We start from the raw sequence: 25,220 nt of genomic DNA, 5'->3' as shown, positions 1-25,220 counted from the left end.
CTATTCCGTCTTTAGCCATAGTCTAGCTACATCATGAGTGAGTGAGTGAGTGATTATGGTTTAACGCCGCTTTTAGCACTATTCCAGCAATATCATGGCGGGGGACACCAGAAATGGGATTCACACATTGTACCCATGTCGGGAATCGAACCCGCGTCTTCGGCGTGACGAGCGAACGCTTAACCACTAGGCTACCCTTCCGCCAAGCTACGTCATGACATGAGACACCACGAATATAGGCTTCACATACTGGACCAAAGTTTGAGACTCCGACCCTCGTCTCAGGCCTTCACAAATATCGTTATCGCAACAGAAACACATACACATTTGTTGAAAGGAGATCGCTTTGATAAGGACCCTACCCGCCTACCTGACCTACATAAATTAAGATATCAACAAGACTTTTATAAATCGTTATGAATCATAACTTATAGGATGTGTTCTTAGGAATAAAACACTGAACGTAGATAGAAGTATAAGTATTTGGCGTTTCCAGTGGGAAACAGAATGGCCCATAATACCATTGATAACCTTTATTAGCAGTGTTATTAATTATGATATGTTATGTTTTGATAATTCATATTTTAGGTGCACCTAGCCCAGGTCTATCTCTCGTAGATCGTAGAGACAGGAGGCGGTGGGGTAGCTACGTAGTTAAAGTGTTCGCTCGTCACCGCGAAGGCCCGGGTTCGATTCCTCATAACGTGTGAAGCCCATTTCTGGTGTTCTCCGTCGTGAAATTGCTGGAATATTGCGCGGTTATTATATATTTAAAAACGTAATACTTTAAGTTCCAAGTTCCTTTATAATAAAACACACTTTATACATTGTCACACTTCTAAATTAGTTTTGTTTGCTTGTTGTTCAGCAATGTTCTGGTTATATGAGGGCTGTCTGATACACTCGAGTCTTGATCGGGCTAACCAGTGATTTTGGGAATGAGAAACACGTTCAACAAAGTAACCATCCGATCCTAAAGTCGCCTTCTACGACAGGCATATGCTCCGCATTTTCATGTATATTCGAATACCTTTGTTTGACTAGATATTGCATGTACTTGTATTTCCATATTACGAAATTAATATCTTACAACTACATGCAAATATTTAAGAAGTTGCACAAAAAACATCCTTTTTAGAAAAATACAAGGAATACTTACACTACAATCAGGATCGAACCTCATGAGTGGCTGTTACTTTAATGCGTATGTCAAATGAACAGAATTTAGAGTTACGTCCCTTACCGGATGTAATTCATTGTCATGGCGGCGTCCTTCAAACTTTTGGATTAATCTATCACAGTGTCAATTTCTCAAGATAGAATCATGTCACGTCAATCAAATTAATGCGACAAATCGAGATTGATGATGCGTTTTGAAAAAATAGCCTCTCATCAATACAGCAATGTTCATTTAAGATTGCATCATTCTCGAAGTTTCCACAGGTGTGATGACAGTTTTCGTCTGCATGCTTGTTTGGGGAAATCCCCAGGTGTTCTAAACTAGGGGATGATGGACAAAATCGGTTATCATGCATAAACGATGTAAAGCATAGACCGCGCAAGTCAGCACAACATTCAGACGCGTGCAGGTAAGTTCAGACAGTTGATTTATGACCAGCTGGTGACTGATACTGTCTAAAAAACATGTCTAATAATACTTTATTCATGAGCCTCCATGTTCAGTCATAGCCAAATTTACATTTTTCTTTAAACAGTAATAATTTCCATTGCCATATTAAAACACATGATAGACATATCTATCTACAGCCTAACTTTCCCTTCTTCACCAAGTTTTTAAAGTTGTTTTCGGCTATGTTTGACTGTGAGTGAATATTGCTTTATGTAATGTCAGCAATTTCGCAGGGATTTGTAGCCAATACATATGATATAAGAAACATCTTCATACATATGCATTATACCGGACACCAATCTGCCATGTTTGTTTGATGCTACCGATAAAGTATTTTGTATCTACTTTGGTAATTAAAGATTTCATTTACTGACGAAAGTCTTTAATTCAAGTCGTGGAGTAGGGGGCAAGGCCCCCAAACCCCCTGGTGTTTTAGCAAGACGACAAAAATGGCATCTGAAAAACATAGAAACCGTTACTAAGGAATGAGGTGTGCACATCCCTTACCAAAATTGCAGAAGGTGTCCAATATACTGCATTCTGGCCAACATCTTACTCTAGTTTGTTGATCTCCATTGTATGTGAATGTAATGTGTTATTCTCCATGATGTTTACATGATTAAGATACAGTATCTTTCTACAGGTGAAAAATGCCAGGCAACAAAAGCTTGACGAGGAGTTTAGGAACTAAAACTTCATTCTCAAGAAAGGGGGCTCTGCAGCCCTTTAGGAACCTTGATGGTAATTATTTTCTCAGACTATAAATTATTTTCTCGGACTATTAATTATTTTCTCGGACTAGAAGTGGACCTTTGAATATTGAATTGCCGAATGGCTTCCACTTTAGCATGTGTTAGCTGCATGGGACTGGGACAAGTCCAACTTTACTATCCAGGTACCCAACCCCCTATTACCAGACACTAACTAGCCTTGTACCCACTGTAGGTCTCAAGAGTTTGGAACAAAATGGCTGACTGGTAGTTGTTTCACCAGAGCCAACTAACAATTGAAGTTCAGGAGGTATGCATACATCATCGGAAATAAATGCAAACATTAGCAACTTGTAGTGTAACTATGGAGTTTTATTTTTAATATCATTAAACAATACATCATATGACTAACCACGGGCCGGGGTAGTACACAAGTAACCCTTACCACCTCTAGTGGTACGTTAGGTTCTGTTTCATCTTGGTGTTAGCACAAATTGTTATTAAAAAAACAACACTTTATATTGACATGTAAGTATTGAAATATCAATTTCAGATTCTGATTTAAGAGGCATCAGTGGCAATCGTCCACCTCCCCTGTCGATACCACATGTACAAGATGTGCCCAGGGAGTCACGAGAGATTGTCTTACCAGGGCAGGTTCAGACCCACCTGTTGATCACTTCTCTCCTTGAACAGATGTGCCTCATGGCTGTTGAGGATCCAAACATGGCAAATCAACTTTTTACCAGTAAGATTTAAGGCTTTAGATAGATTCTGGAGAGACATTCTTGTTGCTTTTACTTGGTTCTAGTATTAACTCATCCTTTCTTAATTTCTTGGCACTGCACCTTACATGTCAGGCCTCAAAGTTGCGACTAAACCCCAATCTCATTAAAATCAGATCTTATAATTAGTTCTCGCTACCGCTAAACAAAGATCTGAGGACATCCCATTACGGGTCACATCAGACCAACCTTGCGCGAACTTTGACCGACCAATGGAATGACCAATCAGGAGGCAGCTTTCTAATGCTTTACGGCACAAATTTCAAATTGGCAACTACGCTTCAAACATATTTTGACAAATTCTCGATTACAAATTTGAAACCTGAACAAAAAAACATTCTGGAATTGCTAATAGATGGTCTAGATTGTAAGGATTCAGTCGTTGAACCTGTAACTATCATTCGGAATACCCCATGTTAAAGTTTTTGAGATTGCAAGATAAGAAATCACATTCTGAGTGTCACTTTCATAATCTAGTAAGCGACGCACTGATTGGTCGGATGAAAGGTCGTTCTGACGTGACCCCTAATGGGATGTCTTCAGATCTTTGTTTAGCGGTAGCGAGAACTAAGGTCTGATTTTAATGAGATTGGACTTAACCCGTAACCAATGTGACCTAAATTTCAGTTTGTCTACTGTCTAAAATTCAGAGGTAGCCAAATGACTACCTAGAAAAATATCTTGTGGCGACTAAATTCTATTGTTACACATCTGTAGACACAAAACTAAATAACAGCTGATATTGGAAAACATGTCTGCTCATAATTGTACTCGCAAATAATTCCTTCTAAAGTTGACAATGAACCAAAATACATAAAAATTAATGTAATTAGTACTTTATTTTAGTTGACAATGCTCATTGGATAAGCGAGGATATCCCTATATAATCTAGTAACATAAATTGCATCATTGTTCAAGTCACATGTAACAAAATTAAAGTAGAGTTTCCATTAAGATACAATTTCAAGACTTGAGCTGTAGCTTGTACATATTATAATAGTTATTTGATAAAGATAATTTCAAATGTTTTTGGCTACCTACTATATTGGCTTGATTCTTGATTTTACCCCTGGCTACCTGGAAAAAAATACTTGTAGCCATATGGCATGATATGGCTACTTGGTCAAAATTTAAACTTTGAGGCCTGCATGTTTGAACATTTAATTGTGGCATATCAAACTTCCGTAATTATTCTTCCATAATATTATTTGAATTTATTATATTTATCCCATGTCAAAATCTTTCAAAGACAAAATGTCTTGTGTTATCCAAATGGCCATTTAAAAACATTAAGCAAACATGTTTAGAAATTATTCCAATCTACATATACATGTATCATGATATATGCATACAGTGTTTCAATTTAACATGAAAGTCAAGTGTTTCTTGTTGTAAGCCTAATGTTAAAAGTAAAATTTTAGGGGATACTTGAATTCAAATATTCTGGTAAAAGGGGGTTTCCGATGATAAAGCATTTTATCAAATAATGTGTAGGTTTCTCGGCAGGATAAAGCCAACAAATAAAATGATATCCGTTGGGATCATATGCTGATAGAGATGCAAATATCAAAGGTCAAATAGGACTTCTTTCAGTGTTTAGAAACAAATATGGCGTCGCCCTTGTCATTCGGCGATCGTGTTAGAATTATAACCATAAGGAATCTGGAGAAACTACTGGGATAATTGCTATCATTATCAAAAGCATATTCTAATATACTGAAAATCAATGTCTAACTGTGATGTAGCTAAGGCGTTTTACAAGTTTTAGCAACTTTAGACATATAAATGGTGAAACAATTCTACAAGGACACTAGCCAAGTGGGATCAGTTTCCAACACTCCATAGCTGTTATTGTAGATCTCCATGACTTGGAACCTTTTCCCCAAATTAAAACAGTTGGATTTGGCCAAAATATGTTAAAATTGTTACCTTGTTTTGTTTTTTCGCTGTGTGTACGTCTGACTGCACTTCGTAACATTATGACAGGACAGACTAAACAAACATGACGTCTCACAGGCTAGGGTTAGAGTAGCTTCCCTTTGATAAAGGGCAGTTACTCTAGCGGGACAGACCGATAGATTGCAGGGTCATTCGAAACTTTGAAACGTGTAAGTACACTGACATCTCGATGTTCCAAGTAATTGTCGGAATTACTGATGGAATTCCATTTGGGATTTGCATTCAATGAGTAGATTGTCCCCTGCCTCTGTTGTGCATGCTCCCGAATGCTGTACAACAGCCAGCTGGGGGAGGCAACTGAATTAGGGCAGGGAACAAGTCTAATCAATTGAGGAGTTGTGTGGAGGGAGGTAATTACAAATTATTTTCGAAACATGGTACATCTTCTAACTTTCTAACTTTCGTACTTGCCCAAGGGCAACTAAATTATGTTTTTCCGCTTGCCAAGCACTATGTTTTCACGGGTTGGGCAGGTTGGTATACTGATTGAACACGCATGAACCCTTACTACGTGTAGTTGAAGGAAGTGCTTTCTGATAGCAAGTTTTTTTGTTATGAAACTTAGACTAATTTTATAATTGTTTGTCGTAGTGATATGTCAGCAGTTGGCGAAGTTGAGGGTTATCTCCCCCCTGACCTTCATTGATGAAATGAGCAGTTCTAGGGCCCGATACCGACTCACTCTACACAACATGATACATAAGGCAAAGCGAGACATGTTCAAGGTAAGACCAACCTTTGAAATTCAAGTTAGTCCGCAAGACCGAGACTACTAAAGTTTTCTAAGAACAAATCAGAATCCAGTGATGGTAGTCCACTGTGACTAGTTGCATTGAGGGTTATAATTCAAAACCAATTCTCAGTGCTTCAATTCTGCTACAAATTGGAACTGAATAAAACTGACTGAAAATCGAACAAAGTAAACATTCTTGTTCAAGCAGAACTTGGTACTCTGAGGACTAGTGAAATATGGTTTGTACTAGTCCTCTGGACTAGTCTCAAAAAAGAATCCTGAAGCTGAAGATGATATTCTCTGTCCATTTTCAACCTTTGTGGCCACTCAGTTATGACAAAGGACATGGTCTTCAGGATTCTGTTGATTATGAGATATCTTAAGTTTGATCATCGGTTTTGTAAATATTTACTGGCAAGCTATCTTGGAGAAGTCTGAAGACCCCAATCAAATATGTCAGCTTGACCATATTTTTAAGTTCATGAAAAAAGAAAAAAGAAGCCCAACATGCCAGTTGGACTTTGGATGTTTTTGCTGCACATTTAAGTATGTGCAGATCACCTACCTTTTTTTGAAGCCATGGTGGGTGCTGGTGTAAAATTGCTCCCCAGGAAGCATTGTTCACAATATCAATCACTGGATTGTCTGGTCCAGACTCAATTATTTACAGATTGTCATCATTTAGCTGGAACATTACTGAGTGCAGTATTACACAACAAACAACCTTCTTTTGAGTAAGTTTCTATAAACTGAACCTCTGTTTGGCTGCTGCACAACTGGCAGGTATTGTACGTTGCAATGCTTCTGGTGCAAGTATTAACCCAATCAAAAAAACCTCTCCCTCTCACGGTATTGTATGGATTTTCTCTTAAACACCACGATACCCAAAATATTATACCATATAAACAATGATAAACAGAATCAAACAATACAACCATCTTTTAAATATCAATAACGCAATGGAACCTAACGAGCACCTCAGTTGTGCTAAATGAATATAAAAATGCAGATAATTATATGCATGCTTTGTTTTGTTTGTTTGTTGTTTAATGCTGAACTCAGCAATATTCCAGCTATATGACAACGGTCTGTAAATCATAGAGTCTGGACCAGACAATCCAGTGATTGACATCATGAGTATCAATCCAGCACATGGGATACTAAGACATGCATCAACCAAGGCAGCGAGCCTGACTACCCGATCCCGTTAGTCGCTTGTATGTCAGTAGGACTTGAAATGTCTTATGCATTGCGACACAGGGTTTGTAACTGATGTTTTGTAGCGTAAGCCTTGTAACACGTTACAATACTGTATTGCTGTCTCGTAACACCACTAATGCAATTATATATCGTCCCTTTAGATACAGAGCCATGGTTTGGATTATCAAGAGCAATGTGTCATTTCAAAGTAATTCCCTGAATCAAAATTATCCGAAAACTCCCAAGCAATTCTGTGGGCAAGTCTGGATTCCTTCAATTTCAGGCCTGAAAATGAATGGATTTCCTGGGTTGCTTTCTATGATATATTAAAAGACAATTTTACAAATAATGAATTCGATAATGTTCTTATATAAAAACTAAATCTCAGTATACAACATTGGCTGACATGTGATGATTTAAACTTTATTAATTTTCAGCAAACCGCTGGTTTACCCCCAATTCTCATGAAACTCCACTGGGCTGACACACCAAGGTAGGATGCTGTTGAATACAATTTGGCAATTGTGAAATGTCTGTGTAATCCTTGTTTTGTCTTTTTGTGTCTTGTTTATGCCACACTCAGCAATATTTGAGCTATATGATAGCAGTCTGTAAATAACCAAGTCTGGACCAGACAATCCAGTGATTGACATCTTGACCATCAATCCACGCAATTGGGATGGATATGATGACATGCATCGACCAAGTCACCGAGCCTGACCACACAGTCCCGTTAGTCGCCTGATGTTAGACCCCATTACACTTCAACTTGTCTAGTCCAGATTCAATTACTTTACAGGCTGCTGTGATATAGCAGTTTTCACTGACTAGAGCATGGTATATAAGTATATTGTCTCAATTTTATTAAGGTAAATATTTCAGGTCTAATATGTTCAGCAAGAACATTTTATAATGCATTTCTCAAATAAGGATCTATTGTCACCTTATAAAAATGGAGTTTTCACATGATTTTATTTACAGCCAACAATTATTAATCTAGCATAAGGAAGGAATATTAGCAAAATGTTGAATTTTAAAATTGAACACAGATCTACTGACTTTTTTGCAGGCTGTCTGAAATGCCGCTGGTAGCTCAGAGCATACAGAGTCTGGCCATGCAGGATTCTAGGTACAGACATGAATTTGTTGAAATCTGCCGACTAGGGAAAGGAGGATTCGGTTCAGTTTTCAAGGTAATATTTGAAGCTATTACTTTTTTCTACTGATGTGTCATGATTACTAGCTGATGTCAAGTGTTCGAAATTAGCACCTGTGTAAGAGTGAATATTATCCTACCCTATTTTTTATCCCAGGGATGAAATCCGCTTGTGTCAGGATGATTCTCCCTAGTGAATTTGAACCCATACCAGTGTGGCACAAGGTAGAATACTATACTCTTGAGTAAAACTTCCCCCGGGATAATATTTAGGTAGGATAAAATCCTTGCTTACACCTGCATGTAGACCTGTGGCTAGTAGATCCCATGTTGGGTCCGTAGTTTCAAATTTATATAGGTTCTTATGTCCTGCAGTATATTTACGTGTTGATTTATTTGTCACGATAAGCTGCAGTTTCTTAAATAAGGACCTGAAGAGTTTAGTCAGGGCCTGCAGCTTCTAAAGTCTGTGGGTCCTGATGGCAGCCTGGCATTTTCTGTATTCCAAACACTTGCTCATGCCAATATTAAGAATGAAAAATGTTCTTGACAGTCATGCTGGCATTCTTGCAAAAATATCCCTTGTATTTAATTTGTGCTTTCAGACCAGAAAAAAAAGAGGAGATTTTATGGATCGGGTGGTCAGGCTCGGTGGCTTGGTTGTTAGTGTGTCAACATGCCATCGTTGCTCATACCATCTATCTCTGGGTTGCCTGGTCCAGATTCGAATATTTGCAGACTGCTAACATATAGCTGGAATATTGCTGAATGCAGCATTAAACAAAAAAACAAAACAAAATCAGACCAGGAAATGAAAATTCTGATGCTTGGCAGTGTGTTAAAACAGTTCAACCTTCGCCAATGTTTAGCTCTCCTTGATATTGTACATGTTGTCAGATTATGTTACAGGTTAGTTTTACATCAACTTTACTTCCATTGGCACTGTATTCAAAAGTTTTCACAAAAAGTTCTTGGTATTTCAAAATCATAAAAACACAATAATTGTCCCTTGGACCCCTTGGACATTTTGCCTGCAGAACTTACTTTGTTTTCTATACTTTAACTATAAAATAACAAACAATCTGATAGTGTTTGAGTTTGAAATTAGATTTCAATACTTTTATTTTTTCAGGCCAAAAATCGACTTGATGGAAGAGAGTATGCTGTGAAAAAAGTCAAGTTCAAACATAGAAATGCAGGACTACTTTTAAAAGTAAATATTCACCTACTTTTATTGAGGAGCTCTTTTGTCATCATTATTCAGACATGTATGATACTATATCTTTTACTTAGCCTGCATAACATTATGCACATTGTTGCTTTCAGATCGAAAGTATCCATGGAAAGAAGACTCAGAGAATTGTATTCTTGATATGAATAGAGTTGTTGAACCAGGAGTAATGACCGCTCCCTGGAGTTACCTCCCATTCCCCTCTCTGTATTCATTGTTGCATTGGCTGTTGCACGGAGCTCAGAAAGATTGTTCAACTTTACCCTTATCCTTTTAATTTTGGGTTTTATTTTCTAGTTGGTACCTTATATTTTTACAATACACACCATACCAATGGATTGTATGACATAGTTATTCCATTTGTTGGAATTTTGCAGCCATATGTTTTACTCTACACATTTTTCTCTTCTGTTTTTTTCCCGCCATTTTTGTTAGCTCACCTATTTGGTTTCCCACTGTTAGCATGAGGCCAAGGGATCAGGTTCACCGCCTATATCGACAACTGCCGGATGTATGATCAGCTGGCTTTCACTCTTGATTTCCTACATCTCTCCCTAGACAGATGGCAGGATATATCCGACCACAAAGACTATGTCAGCGCCCAGTACTGCTAGACCTGACTTTCTGCTTCTATCGCCTGATAGACCATCATTCTAACAGGCCAGAGTGAGACACATCCCGAGCTGCTGAAACTTCCTAGCCGGCCATCACCGGCATCCAACCCCAGATAGCTTCCAGCTACATACCTGAAGCATCTGCAAAAGTGTCGTCAGCAAAGGACTACTCTAGACAAGCAGCTAAGGCAGTAACCTGAGCCCACCAGGACCCCTACAACGCCCAGTGGGAGACATTCGGCCTACAGCAGCGTCCTCAGTTCATGACAGACGCTTCCTGTGATTCCCCTACGTACCACAAAATTCTCCACTGGCTCCCTACGAACCTTGCCCCCCCCCCTCCACCCTTCGGATGTCTCTCGCAGAATATGGGCTTTTTCCTGGCATTGGCTTTAGTAGCCTGAGTCAGCACGAGCTGTTCGCCCTTAATGTCACCAGAGTTCAGTTCGAACAACGCAGACAGGGTTCCATACATCTTGGCCTATGTTGCAACTTTATAGCTGAGAATCAACAACCAGACCATCCTGACAGGCACTTCACTCTCCTCCATGGTCAGATCCTAAGACAAGGAAGAACTTATATTATGCTCCATCAGAGCGATAAAAGCCTATTTACCAGCATCGGCCCCAAGATGGGAAACTGGACATCGTCTCTTTCACCCCACGGACAGGACCTGTGCAGGTGACTTCACCAGAAACAAAGTCCTGGCAACCTACGGCATTGCGCAACTCGAACCTCCCAGGGCAAATATCCCAACGAGAGCAGGGTGTTTGCATCCACCTCGACTTTACATGGCAGCTGCTCTGTTCAGTCAATCATGCAGGATTGCCTCTGGGAATCAAACACAGGCATACTCAGTTTTAGACTGTTGGTGGTTGCACAACATGCTGTCTGCCGTCCTGTCCCCTCGTCGCCACTGTTGTCTATGCTCGTGGGACGAAGGCAGAATAAGTGGACTTTTTTGCCTTCATACTCTATACTACCCTATAAGACATTCACCTTGAATGCGACAGTCATTGGGAAAGTACTGCTGATTGTTTAATATGAAACCCGCAGGCTAGTACATAGAGAGTAATGATGCCTGCGTCCTCCCACCACTGTTCTGCTGTTCTGTGGGAAGGGTGATTGCATAGTATATGACACTTTACTACTGCTTTCATGGATGCAGAAGTTACACGTCATTCATTTACTATTCTTCATGTTAACTACATTTTACTCCTGCTTTCATGAGGGTTGAAGTCAGAATTAGTTTACTTACTTCTTGATGCCATGCTCTCTACATCCCTCAGACATTTACCCTGCATGCAACAGTCATTTTGACATGCAAAATTTTCTTACAAAATCTGCAGTCAAGTACAAGGAAGTACATAGAGAGCACTGACTTCTGCGTCCTCCCCCATATGTCTGCTATTCAGTGGGAGGGGTGAATTTGTACTAAACCACGCTTCATTCATTCACTATTCCCCGAATATTTGAAAGTTTGTTTGGGGAAACAACACTATTTCAATGTTTTTCCATAAGAAATTCATCTGTAATAGTTATCACAAGTGTCACACTTTGTGTCTCACACACTTACAAGACTGGACCCATCGATTCGAGTCGATATCAGTGCGACATATGTCACCTGTAGGTGCAACCAATCAGCTGTCAGGATGTTGCTGATGTCACCATCGTGTGTTGCTCTTATAGTCTGTCCTGAAGGTATGCACTACTGCCTACCGACTGATACAGGCTTATGCACAATGTAATGCAGGCTAAGTAAAAAATATTAGAATATCAGAATATATTCTCTATTTAATACTTAACAGTGAGTTAGCTTGCAATACATGTCTCACTGCCCTTCCTTGGACTTACGTCTTCCTCCCTGCTTGTACTTCAGGTGGACTCACGAAACTCAATGACTACAAACTTCAACAACTTTATTTTTATCAAGTATACAATCCTTTGGGTCTTCTTTCCATGGATACTTTCGACCTGAAATCAAAATCGACAGGCTCAGTATTAAATAGAGAATATATTCTGATATTTTAATTATTCTCTTGACATTTCAGCTCTTACGAGAAGTAAAGGCATTAGCAGGTCTCACACACAGCAATATTGTTGGCTACAATGCAGCATGGCTAGAACATGGCAGTGAGTATGAAGTAAATGAAGATCGCCTTGATCAGATACCTATTTTTATACCCTGCCATGAAGTGGAAGGGGAATATACTATATTCAGTATAGGAATGGGTGCTGTCCGTCCATCCTTCTGTCTTTTGTAAGGTTTCGTTTCCAGAGCAGAACTCAAAAATCATGAGAGACATCTAAACCAAACTTGGCACATAGGTAGGTCATATCGGTGAACTGGTGCCTTTTGATAGTTTGAGATTTTTGAAAAAGTATTTTTCAAGTTTCCATGGCAACGACTTTGACTTAGATTGAAAATAGCAGAATGTGCTCCTTTCCAGAGCAGATCTTGAAATCTGTACGATATTTCTTCAACAAACTTGGCACATAGATAGGTCTAGTGATGAACTGGTGCTTTTTGACAGTTTGGGTTTGTTTTTTGTTTTTTTAAATTATTTTTAGAGTTTTATAGCAACAATTTTGCCTTAGGGGCTAATGCCTTGCACACAACCGGACATGTCATATTAGTAGGGGATATGAGTATTTTATGCTTGTGTACTCTGTGAAAGTACCGGGTTAAAATGGATCCCCAGAAACCTGTCTGGAGGCCAGACTTTGTGAATTGGTTGATTGAGTGTCATTGAATCTCTGACATGGAAATTTGCTCATTTCAGTCACTGTTTTTACTTGCCTGGACAGGCCAGAGTGACATAACTGGAAATTTGTTCTCACTCACATCCTCACAGTCTCACTCATGTCCTCACTCACGCCCTCACTTACGCCCTCACTTAAGTCCTCACTCGCATCCTGACTCCCACTCGCATCCTCACTAATGCCCTCACTTAAGTCCTCAATCGCATCCTCACTCACGCCCTCACTTAAGTCTTCAATCGCATCCTCACTCCCACTCGCATCCTCACTCATGCCCTCACTTAAGTCCTCAATCGCATCCTCGCTCACGCCCTCACTTAAGTCCTCATCACATCCTCACTCATGCCCTCACTTAAGTCCTCAATCGCATCCTCACACATGCCCTCACTAAGTCCTCAATCGCATCCTCACTCATGCCCTCGCTTAAGTCCTCAATCACATCCTCACTCATGCCCTCACTTAAGTCCTCAATCGCATCCTCACTCCCACTCGCGTCCTCACTCACGCCCTCACTTAAGTCCTCAATCTCATCCTTGCTCCCACTCGCATCCTCACTCACGCCCTCACTTAAGTCCTCAATCGCATCCTCACTCCCACTCGCATCCTCACTCATGCCCTCACTTAAGTCCACAATCGTATCCGCATTCCCACTCGCATCCTCACTCATGCCCTCACTTAAGTCCTCAATCGCATCCTCACTCCCACTCGCATCCTAACTCATGCCCTCACTTAAGTCCTCAATCGCATCCTCACTCACGCCCTCACTTAAATTCTCAATCGCATCCTCGCTCCCACTCGCATCCTCACTCACGCCCTCACTTAAGTCCTCAATCGCATCCTCACTCTCACTCGCATCCTCACTCACGCCCTCACTTAAGTCCTCAATCGCATCCTCACTCCCACTCGCATCCTCACTCACGCCCTCACTTAAGTCCTCAATCGCATCCTCGCTCCCACTCGCATCCTCACTCACGCCCTCTCTTAAGTCCTCAATCACATCCTCACTCCCACTCGCATCCTCACTCACGCCCTCACTTAAGTCCTCAATCGCATCCTCACTCCCACTCGCATCCTCACTCAAGCCCTCACTTAAAAGTCCACAATCGCATCCTCATTGCCTCACTGATGTCGTAATGTCCTCACTCACTTAGTTTCAGGTCCTCAGACGTCCAGTCACACCAGCCACACCTCAGATGACAGCAGCTCATCCTCAGAGAGGTCAGATTTATGTGATGAAATGTTAGTAATAGAGGGCTCTTATGTTTGGAATAGAGGGCTCTGATGTTTGTAATAGAGGGCTCTAGTGATTGTGATAGAGGGCTCTGATGTTTGTAATAGAGGGCTCTAGTGATTGTCATAGAGGGCTCTGATGATTGTAATAGAGGGCTCTGATGTTTGTAATAGAGGGCTCTAGTGATTGTGATAGAGGGCTCTGATGTTTGTGATAGAGGGCTCTGATGTTTGTGATAGAGGGCTCTGATGTATGTGATAGAGGCTCTGATGTTTGTGATAGAGGGCTCTGATGTATGTGATAGAGGGCTCTGATGTGTGTGATAGAGGGCTCTGATGTTTGTAATAGAGGGCTCTGATGTTTGTGACAGAAGGCTCTGATGTTTGTAATAGAGGGCTCTGATGTTTGTGATAGAGGGTTCTGATGTTTGTGATAGAGGGTTCTGATGTTTGTGATAGAGGGCTCTGATGATTGGGATAGAGGTCTCTTATGTTTGTGATAGACGGTTTGGATGTTTGTAAAAGACTCTGATCTGTGTAGTAGATCGGTTAATGTATGTAGTAGGTCAGTTATATGTTTGTAGTAGTTGAGTTAAATGTTTGTTATGGATGCCAATAAGAGAACTTAGTTGACTCTTGCTCTGTGGAATACACAACAGCACAAATCACTGACACAGAACAAAATTTTAGTAGGAAATAATTAAAACTATAAATGCTTGTTCCAGTGAAAGTTTTGGTCGCCAAGGCAACAGCCCAAGTGTCAGCATTGTATTTGGAAGCACCAACACAGGAGATAACTTGGATGACAGACATGGCCCCAAGATTCTGGAGCTGGATCCAAGTTATACAAATTCTGATATAGGACACAACGTAAAATTAACTTCCAACTATCTCAATATACCTCAGGCATCACATTCCAAGTCACTGAGCGTGTTTCAGCGACAGAAGAGTGCCAACAGTTTCTTCACTGCCACCAAAGTATTGACGTATGGTGTGTCAGAGAAGAACTGCAACACCAACACAGGCAGTGACGTGGTGTTCGCCGAGAGTCATTATCAAGAGACTGGGGCAATAACAAGCACGAGGAGGGTGTATCGCAGGAGTATCAGCTGTGAACCTATTCCAAGTACTGAGAAGTCTTTTGGGAACACGATGGATCGAGATGATTTTGATGGGGATAATTCTCCTTTTGCTGTGAGTATTTGTTTTCACTGATAACTAGGTACATTGTACTAATAAATTTAATTTTACATTCTTGTCTGGAACGGGTTAATAGTTAACATTGCAATTGTTTGGTTTAGCTTTTCCTGTTAAAATGTAACTCTCCTCAGTCAATTTCATATACCATATTCGACGTAATAAGCACCCAGGGCGCTCTCAAAATTAGAAATAGGGGGCTCTTATTAGAATATTATTTTGAATATATTTTGTTGAAAGATAAATTTTGTGGTTTCTGCTGACAGCCTGAAATGTTTATGTACGACAGATATATTTTTCCAGAATTTAATTGCCAATAATAAAGGGTGCATATAGCACACGAGTGGGTATTATACCATGTATACGTGAATCGGGGAAGGAAGCGTGCCTATTAAATGCGAATAGGGGTCGGAAGGGGTGCTAATTGGGATTGTTCACTAGCCAATATATTAGCAAATCTTGACGTGGGCGCTTATTATGTCAAATACGGTATAGCAACTTGTGCAGTTAGTTTGTGAATCTTAAGGGCCCATGCTACATGGTTTGATAAAAGCTTGGAAAGTAGACGCTGGTTGTGTTGGCAACTTGTTGGTTGTCAGTTTGCAAAAGGAAACTGGGATCAGGAAAGTAAAGTGGGCAGGTGATTGGAAATAATTGATTTTACGTCAATATATGAGTCAATAAATCTTCATTGGGATGAATTGCAATTGAAGGCTTCTATGTGATACATCAAATCAAAAGTTGAGATAGAGGTTTCCTTTTGCATGAGAGATTATGTAAATAAACATAGCTGCTGGAACCATATAATAAATGGAGTGGTTCACTGAGATATTGTGTTCCATTGTTATTCCTACGTAAAGTTAGATTAGGAAGTTAAAATATGTGTAATGATAAATTTAACATTGACATTATATTACTAAAATCTATTTTACTCTCCTGTGTTTCCATTTCATAAATGTCATACTTAAGGAATAAATGTATTTATTATGATTGCCGAAGGTTTGCGGAATACAACTGTTATTTGTGATAAAAGATATGGCTTCCCAGCTGTTTTCATGATGAGTGGATGCACTCTTCTCTCTGCTTGTAGACCAGCGTGACCTTGTACATACAGATGGAGCTGTGTAGTCACACCCTGGCAGACTGGCTGGTTCAGAGGAATGAGGCAATCAAAGACTCAGGTGAGGAGAACATTGATGTATGAAAAGTAGCGTAAAATTGTTTGACAAAGGTCAGAATTATTACCTGGTATCCATTTTTTAACATGGCTGAAAAAGCATTCATGTGAGAATGTCACTTTTGTCACCTTGTGTTGCCATTTATTTACAGGTGATTACCGTATTTGACGTAATAAGCGCCCACAGCGATATTTGTTAATATATTGGCGAGGGAACAATCCCAATTAGCACCCCTTCCGATCTATCAATGTACACAAGACTTATTTATTCGTGAATATAAGTGTTAATTATCCTTAATTATGGGCAATTAAATTCGGGTAAAATATATCTGTCATATATAAACATTTCAGACTGTCAGCATAAACCACGAAATTTACGATCTTTCAACTCTGTTGTTTTTCACCGAGAGAATATTGTAATAAGAGCCCCCTATTTCTAATTTTGAGAGCGCTTATTATGTCGAATAAGGTATGTAATATGGTATGTAAATTATATGTAGTGAAAAAACATGAGTTTTTACCCTTTTATGACATTGATAGTCCAGGTTGTTACAAAATCAGAATTTGTTGTGTAATATTGTTAATATCAGAACAAGGTGAGCTACAGAACCTAATGGTTGTATTTACCCGACATTTTGTTGGCAATCAGTAGAGGATTCTACTATCTACTGTTACTGGAAGAAATGTAAGATTGCTCATGTCTGAAATAAATTTAAAATGTTTATTTTAGATCTGAAGAACATTGATAGTGACAATATGAGGATATTTCATCAACTTCTACGAGGGGTTGACTACATCCACTCACAAGGCCTAATGCATAGGGACCTTAAGGTAAGTCACACAGAACATGATATGAAGGAGCTTTGCTTTGCCTGCAGCTTGCTCAATTGCTTTCATGACTCAAATTTACTCGTACCCACCAGCTAGTTTGTCTAATGTTAAGGGTATCCCTAGGGCTAGTTTCAGGCAGTTTAGGGATGTCCTGGTTTAGATTTGATTATTTACAGGCCTCCGTCATAGAGCTGGAATACTGCTAAGTGTGGCATTAAACTACAAAGAAACATCAAATCCTGTATATGTTAGGACAACAGACAACAGACTTGGCCGGTTGTGAAGAAGACGCGGACTCATGATTCTCTCCATGTTTGATTTCAGCCGAGGAATATTTTCCTCCAAGGTTCATCCCTCCATGTGAAGATCGGAGACTTTGGTCTGGCTACGGAGGACATCATGAGCAATGACGGAGAAACTGTGTTATCTCCCCCTGGATATAAAGGTACAAAAACACAGAAATCGGGTGAAACAAAATACTAATTTTCAGGCCCTTCCTCATCAGAGAAAGACCACCACAAAGTCTTGAAAGCTGGTATAGCTGCTTTTCAAGAAAACATGCAAATTCACTCTCAAATAAATAGACATACAAATGTACCACTAAAAACAAGTTAAGGACCACACGATTCTTTCACTTTGCTATACATTAAATTACGGTTATAACGAACACGCTTGTAATGAACTGACGGATATAAAAAATTTATTTTTTGGTCCCGTCCATTTGCTGTATATATGCTGTATATATGCTTATAACGAACTATGGTTATAACGAATCAGGTGGTCCTTAACTTCTTTTGAGTATTTTATGTACAATTTTTAAGCAGTGACATTTTGTAACAAAAGGGAAAATAGGATTATTTTTAGTTCATCGAACTAAAGTTCATGTGAGCTTACGTTTGTCATCTACATAACCAACATCTCTGAAACCACAAGGTTGATGGAGCTAAAACTTAAGACTTTGGAAGAACCCAGCAATATTTTCATACATCAAAGATAGTTTCATTTATTTCGATTTTTATACTGGCATGACATTAGACCTTCGTGTTCTCTTGCTACATCTAGAGGAACCTCATTTTAGACTGAAACCACTTATAATGCACAAATTTTTATTTTGGATCCCCATCTCTGCTGTAATAAGAATTAATTGCTACCGTAAAATGTCTACATGTGGCCCAAATTTGAGCTATCAACTTTTGACCATCGTGTTATTTGATGAGCAGTCAGTATGTGTAAAATCTAACATCATGCACATGATGGTGGGTTGCCCCTCCCTTGCCCCTTCATCCATCATTAACTTCTACATTTTAGACATCTCTGAATCTGCAGATTCTGTGAAGCTGAAACTTCGGATGGATGATCCTGAAAATGGTGATATTGAAATTTACTTACTGGAATTAAGTCCAGTTTCAGACACATTGAAAATGGCTAACCCAACCATTGATCAAATAATGAATAATTGAGTAATGAATTCGGTTCATACTTAGTGTTTGTATTGCCTGTTATAACCGTTTGTTAACACCTTTGTTTGGTACTCAGATACTCTACCATTCAATCATTGAGTACTTTGAGGATCTCATCGATGGTATCATGAACAAAATGTTTGGATTGTAAACTTGTTTAAAGGCCGTAATAAATTTGTTGTTAATAATCAGATTTTCATCCATTTTATTCAGCAACCCCTGTGAAATTGGACTGCTTTAAGGTTTGGTTGTAATTTGACAGTTGACATGGCATTGATTTTCCAAGATCTACTACACAAAAATTATTGATATTAAAGATAATTCTTCCATGGACCTCTTCCAAATGGCCCTGGGATTTCTTTTGACACATGTTATGACAAGGTCAAGGGTCATGGTCAAGAGATAGGTCAAAGTAAATATTTTTTGGTTTTGAAGGATTTATTTATTGTTAAACTACTGAGTACATACCTTCTCTAGGGTGAGCCATGATTTGAAAAGATTTGGGTTAAGACTAGTCAAAGGTCAAGGTCAAGGTGAAACATAATCTGCTTCGGAGGCATGGTTACCTCTACAGGCATGGAACCTAATATGTACATGTTTCTTAACAAATCCTACCACATTGTGTGTCAATTGAATTGTGCCAAAGGTGCCAAAGGTGCCAAGTTATGTTCAAATTTGGATGTTTGATAGTGAAGCAGGCGGGAATGAAAATCAAACAATAAATTCATTATGGCCTAATCTGTATTCCAAATTACTAAGAGTTGATGTATAATGGTACAGATTTAAAAATAATTGAGCTACAGTGCCTTAAGATAGCACATAGTCGGAAAGAAGTTGTTTCATTTAAGTTGTTTTTGTCAAATAGCTGGAATAATGCTGATTGCAGCATGAAAACCAGCATCAACTTTCATCACTCACACCCCCTTTTGAGTTAGTGAGTGAATGTTGTTGGACATATCTTGTGTTTAGATTGACTCCTGTGTTATTTTAACTCTGTCACTCTTGTCAATGTGTCACAGAAGTGTTCAAGTTCGATCGTCACACAGCCGAGGTGGGGACTCTAACATACGCTGCCCCAGAGCAGCTTAGAGGCTGCATGTATGATAGCAAGGTGAGCTAAAAGGAGAATTAGCATCATAATAATAATAATAACAACAACAACAACATAGGCATTTACATAGTGCCAATATCCTGAATCTACTCCTCAAGTCTGAGTCCAGTAGGGATTACACGCTGTACGTGATTTTGAACAGGTTCAGTAAGGTCTTTCGCTTTCCTGATACTGATTGGGCATTGCTTAAAATGAAAACCTGATTAACTGAAGAGTATTGATTTATCATCACATATTGTCTTATGCCACAATATGTTGACTAGCATACCTAGTGTCGTCTTTGATTAGGAATATACATACTCTGTACAGTCGGTCTTGCTGTTTCCAATGAAAATATCAATACCCAAAAGTCTAAGGCTCTGTTAAATATTTTTCGAAATTTAAGCCAGCAGTATTTTGTATTAAGTCAACGGTGGTAATGATGAAGAAAATCTTAAGGACACAAAGCTAAATATGTTTGATAAAGTATAATACAGTGACAGAAAAACTCATTCACAATTTTTTTAATTTGTTGTGTAATTTGAAACATTGTCTATAAATATTATTTATTGTGTCCTGAGCGGACATATTGACAGTCTAATTATAATCAGATCTTTTACTCCATTGTGATCTCTGTGTGAAGATATTGATCTTGTTGTGGATATTGCATACACCGTCGTTTCTGCATGTCACGGAATCCCCTTACAAGTAGGGTAGCCTAGTGGTTAAAGCCCTCGCTCATCACGCCGAAGACCCGGTTTTCGATTTCCCACAGGAGGACAATGTGTGAAGACCATTCCTGGTGTCCCCTGCCGTGATATTGGTGGAATATTGCTAAAAGCAGCATACAACACATATTTGTGTTTTGTGGTTTTCCAAATTTAAGTTGTAAAGACATGAAACCAAATCATTTGAAGAAGCTGACATCTGATTGTCTCAAGAACACATGTATATTTAATTCATTTAGATTGGGAAGTCAGAGTTCAACCAGGGTTCGCCTGACAAGACCCATGGAGGTGTCGTCAGATTTTAATAAGATTGACGTACTGATATTCTCAAATTGTTGAGGTGCTAAATTTCCAGCTAATGACCACAGTGTAATTTTACATTTTCTTCCACATTCCCAGTGTGACATCTTCAGCCTCGGAGTCATTCTGTTTGAGCAGTACAACTGCTTTGTGACGGAGATGGAGAGACATGCATCTATTACCAGTCTCAAGAAGGGAGATGTACCTCAGATATTCTCCCAGCACTGGCCTGGGCAGGTACGGGTGTTTGTTAGGTCATCGTCCCAAATATTAAACTACAACCATATCTTCATTATTACAGTTGACCCAGGTTTGGAATTCAAACTTGGACAGTTCTATCGACAATTTTATGAAAATATATTTATTTTGCACTGATTTGTTTCACCATTTTATGATCAAATACGGGGCGGTGGGGTAGCCCAGTGATTAAAGCATTCGCTCGCCACGCTGGAGACCCGGGCTCGATTCCCCACAATGTGTGAAGCCCATTTCAGGTGTCCCCTGCTGTGATATTGCTGGAATATTGCTAAAAGTGGCATAAAACCATACTCACTCACTATGATGAAATACTATCAGCCAAAGCTATTTCCAGTCACTGAGAGCATACATACCCATAAGTGTGATGAATTAGACTGTCTTGTCTGGTTTCTTACACATTGTTTAAATCAAGCCCCTGTGTGACCTTGTGCATTGGGATATATTTTACCATGGGTGAGTCCTTCCTTAATATCTCCAGGGCTAACATTTGAGTAAACCTACACTTACCCCTAAATCCATTCCCATGGTTCTTGTGGTCTCAAATTACCTGCCCTTGATTTTCATTAACATTTTACCGACCAATGAAACGTCTAGGAAAGGTAAAAGAAAATGGTAAGGGAGGTGGATATGAAGACAACCTTTCCACAAAAAAATGTTGAGGACTTTCTTTAGCGGGTCAGTCATTTTTTCAGTGTTGAATTTCTCTCATATTCTCTCATAATCAATGGGACTGGCTGCCATGTTGCTACATGTATCACAACCCATGCTAGCCATAAAAGGCGACTATGCTTGTCGTAAAAGGCAACTAATGGGATCGGGTTGTCAGGCTCGCTGACTTGGTTGATACATGTCATCGATCCCAATTGCGTGGATCGATGCACATGGTGTCAATCACTGGATTGTCTGGTCCAGACTTGATTATTTAGACCGCCGTCATATAGCTGGAATATTTCTGAGTGCGGCGTTAAACAACAACCAACCAACATGTATCACAAGCCAACGTTGAGGCTGGTTTGTAAGTTGGTTAGTGTAGGTTTACTGGAATGTGAGCCCTGGAGGTATGGAGGATGGAGAGGGTCTTTCTGCCATTGCTGATCTTTTTTTGTTGTTGATAATGATGAAATATGATTTAGGAAACAACAAACCAAGTAGAAGTATGAAAAGGAATTTAACTTTAGAAAGTTTCTGTTTTTTCCCAGGCCAAGGCAGTGTTCAAGATGACTCACACTGAGCCCCCAGAGCGTCCCTCAGCGAAAGCCCTACTTACAAGTGACCTCTTCCTTACAAAAGATCAGGTACGGGGCCCACTTGCACAAAGCAATCTTAGCACTAAGATGATCGTAACTCCCATACTTTAACATAGGCTTACGATAGTTGTAGCGCTAAGATCACTTTGTGCAAATGGGCCTAGGGTGCTGACCTTCCTCAACAATATATCACAGGGTTCTGGGCCCACTTGCACAAAGCGATCATAGCTTTAAGATGATCGTAACTTCCATACTTTAACATAGGCTTAGGATAGTCGTAGCACTAAGATCGCTTTGTGCAAGTGGGCCCTGGAAAAGTCATGGAATTTTAGTTTGAGTTACCCAGGACAACAAATGTGTTTTTGAAAATGGAAAGTTGTTATATATCATGTAATAGTCACGGAAAAGTCATGGAAAATATAGTAATTAAAATAGTCATTGATAACATTCTCAACCACACTCTGAACCACAATCTCAACAGCACTCGCACCCAACCACTCCATGTTTCCAGATATAGTCAAATCCTTACCTTCATCATTCATCATTACAGATCATCTACAACCTGCAGAAGAAGGTGTCAGAGCAGGAGGGTGACCTAGACACGCTCCGCCAAGACCTGGGGGACAGAGACCGCCTCCTGAAGGACGTGGTGAGGGAGAGGGAGGAGAGAGACAGAACTATTGCTCAGCTTCAGGAAGAACTGGACAGGCTAAGAATTCAGATGTTTAACTCACCAAGCTCTAACCAGTGAAGAGAGTTACAGAGGTCTTTCTGTGAGAAGTTTGAATCATTGTCAAGTCACAGGGTAAACAGGAAGATGACAGAGTCCAAGAGACAGGGCCTGACAGAGTTATGTATTGTCCTGTTGTAAAGAACCAAGTGTGTTTCATTGTGACACAACTTTCATATGGTGCTTGATGAATGAAATCCAACATACATTGTGCAATTGTTTCTGATAGACTGGATGAACACTATTTATTATGTTGAGTGATAATACCTGTCATCATATGTTTCATCAGGGAGGACAGTTATCTCAGGTTTTGTGGAAGAATATGAACATCACCTCATCATCATCATCATCATCATCCATGAAGGACAAGCCCAGTGGGGAACTGGGTTAGAATTGCTCCCCAGAAACATTCTGGTCTTAAGAGGCGACTTAATGGATCGGGAGGTCAGATTCGGTGACTTGGTTGATTGCATGTCATTGTACGTGAAGGTGTGGACTGTTGCTCACAATATCAATCACTGAATTGTATGGTCCAAACTCAATTATTTATGGGCTGCCGTCATATAGCTGGAATATTGCTGAGTGAGGTGTAAAGCAACAAACTAAACCATGGAGGACAAGGTATGACAAGGGCCCTTTCTTGCCCACAGGGTCTGCAACATTAAGAAATGAGTACCGGTAAAACCTTTACAATTGTTATGAAATTTAGCAGTTGTGTTCCCGTGAATGAGAATTATACCTATTTCTTTTCAATGCTTGCTTGTTTTTAACTTATTACAACACCCAAGTGTAAAGGTAAAATATGTAAAACACAATGATCATAGAGGTTTTCAGAATTTATTTTTTGTCATTATGATGACATATATATCTGTCGTGTATAATATGCACAGACTTTTCTTTTGTATCATTTCAGGCTGTCAGCGTAAACCACAAAATTTATGATCTTTCAACTCTTTCTGGTGTTGAAATATGTGCAATATGAATAGCCTATTTATTATTATATCATGAAGTCTGACTTGTCAACTGTTTATTTGCCCAAAGGTGCGGTGGTGTAGCCTAGTGGACAATTTTCACTTGTCACACGTCACACCGAAGGAACGGGTTTGATTTCCAAAATATGTACAATGTGTGAAGCCCATTTCTGGTGTCCCCTGCTGTGATATTACTGGAATATGGCCAAAAGAAGCATAAAATCAAACACTCACTATTTGCACAAGAGGTTTTTGCAGGACCTGGTTACCTCCCCTTATTAATTGTCCTCATTTTCATACGTTTGGTCACAATTTCATATGTACAGTTGAAAAAGACCACTAGAAATAAGTTTAAGTTGACCTAATAATTAAACTCAGGAAGGAAAAAGGTATTCGTTCTCCTACGAGCTGAAAAAATGTAGATTGTTCTGAACCCAGCCGCCCTCTTGTCAACAGTAGTTTTTGCATGTACATTTGCATCTGTGTAAACAGGACTTCGGTTTAGACAAGGGTACAGATTAGTAAGATAATAGCAGGAGATAGAGAAATAGGAAATAAATATACTTTTGAAAGTAATATTATTGATATTAAGGTAAATTCGGTACCGTAAATGTTGTCCTGTAATGGCAGAAATCTGAATAAGTAAGAATCTGGTTTCAACAGATTCTTCCCTGTATGACTGGCATTGTATATCTGTCTATAAAGACATGGAAAACATGCAACTCACTCACCTGTACTTTACATGGATTTATTCAGAATTCAGTTAGTCATACTGAAACACTTTGAAAAAGCATAGTGGATTTTACTCTTGTGAAGTAACAAGTGACTGGAAGCTTATGTCCAGGCAGGACAACGAGAATGAGAATTCAGACTTCATTATTGCAATGTTACAAACCTTCAGGCCTCATAGGGGGCACGGGTGGCCCAGTGGTCTAAGGCGCCGCGATTCGCTGTGCAGAGTTGCATCCCTTGGACACACCAGAAACCTATGATTGTGGGTTCAAATCCTGGTTCACCCCGATTATGTTTCTAGGTTTGTCAGCACCATACCCGTGCTCGTGGGTTTCACCGAAGTGGTAAACGTCTGAGACCTGCATCACTTCGGGCTTTCCTCCCACATTAAGCTGACACGCCGCGATATAACTGGAATACTGTTAAAAGTGGCGTTAACCCCAACTCACTCATTCACTCACTCATGACCACAAAGCAATTTCTTTTTTTTC

General features: G+C 39.6%; 1 protein-coding gene across 2 annotated transcripts; it reads left to right on the top strand.

Annotated features, from left to right (window-relative positions):
- Positions 1-1,250: 1,250 nt before the first annotated feature.
- On the top strand, positions 1,251-24,775 carry LOC124137529 (eukaryotic translation initiation factor 2-alpha kinase 1-like). Of its 2 annotated transcripts, XM_046503859.2 has the most exons (17): positions 1,251-1,589; positions 2,274-2,371; positions 2,894-3,088; positions 5,676-5,809; positions 7,455-7,510; positions 8,087-8,210; positions 9,306-9,386; positions 12,070-12,151; positions 13,930-13,996; positions 14,734-15,202; positions 16,296-16,386; positions 17,113-17,213; positions 17,538-17,658; positions 19,693-19,784; positions 20,891-21,028; positions 22,249-22,344; positions 22,847-24,775. In XM_046503859.2, exons 2-17 carry the CDS (start codon positions 2,281-2,283, stop codon positions 23,045-23,047), a joined length of 2,139 nt encoding a protein of 712 aa, XP_046359815.2. In that variant the 5' UTR covers positions 1,251-1,589; positions 2,274-2,280; the 3' UTR covers positions 23,048-24,775. The 2 variants fall into 2 exon arrangements, with proteins under 2 accessions (XP_046359815.2, XP_046359816.2); XM_046503860.2 differs by lacking the exons at positions 19,693-19,784; positions 20,891-21,028; positions 22,249-22,344; positions 22,847-24,775 and adding an exon at positions 18,522-19,685.
- Positions 24,776-25,220: the final 445 nt, after the last annotated feature.

This window comes from Haliotis rufescens, unplaced genomic scaffold (genome assembly GCF_023055435.1).
Source record: "Haliotis rufescens isolate VD_foot unplaced genomic scaffold, xgHalRufe1.0.p SCAF_19, whole genome shotgun sequence".
Classification (NCBI taxonomy): domain Eukaryota; kingdom Metazoa; phylum Mollusca; class Gastropoda; order Lepetellida; family Haliotidae; genus Haliotis; species Haliotis rufescens.
Note: the sequence above shows the minus strand (reverse complement) of the source record. Positions and strands in the feature narration are given on the sequence as shown.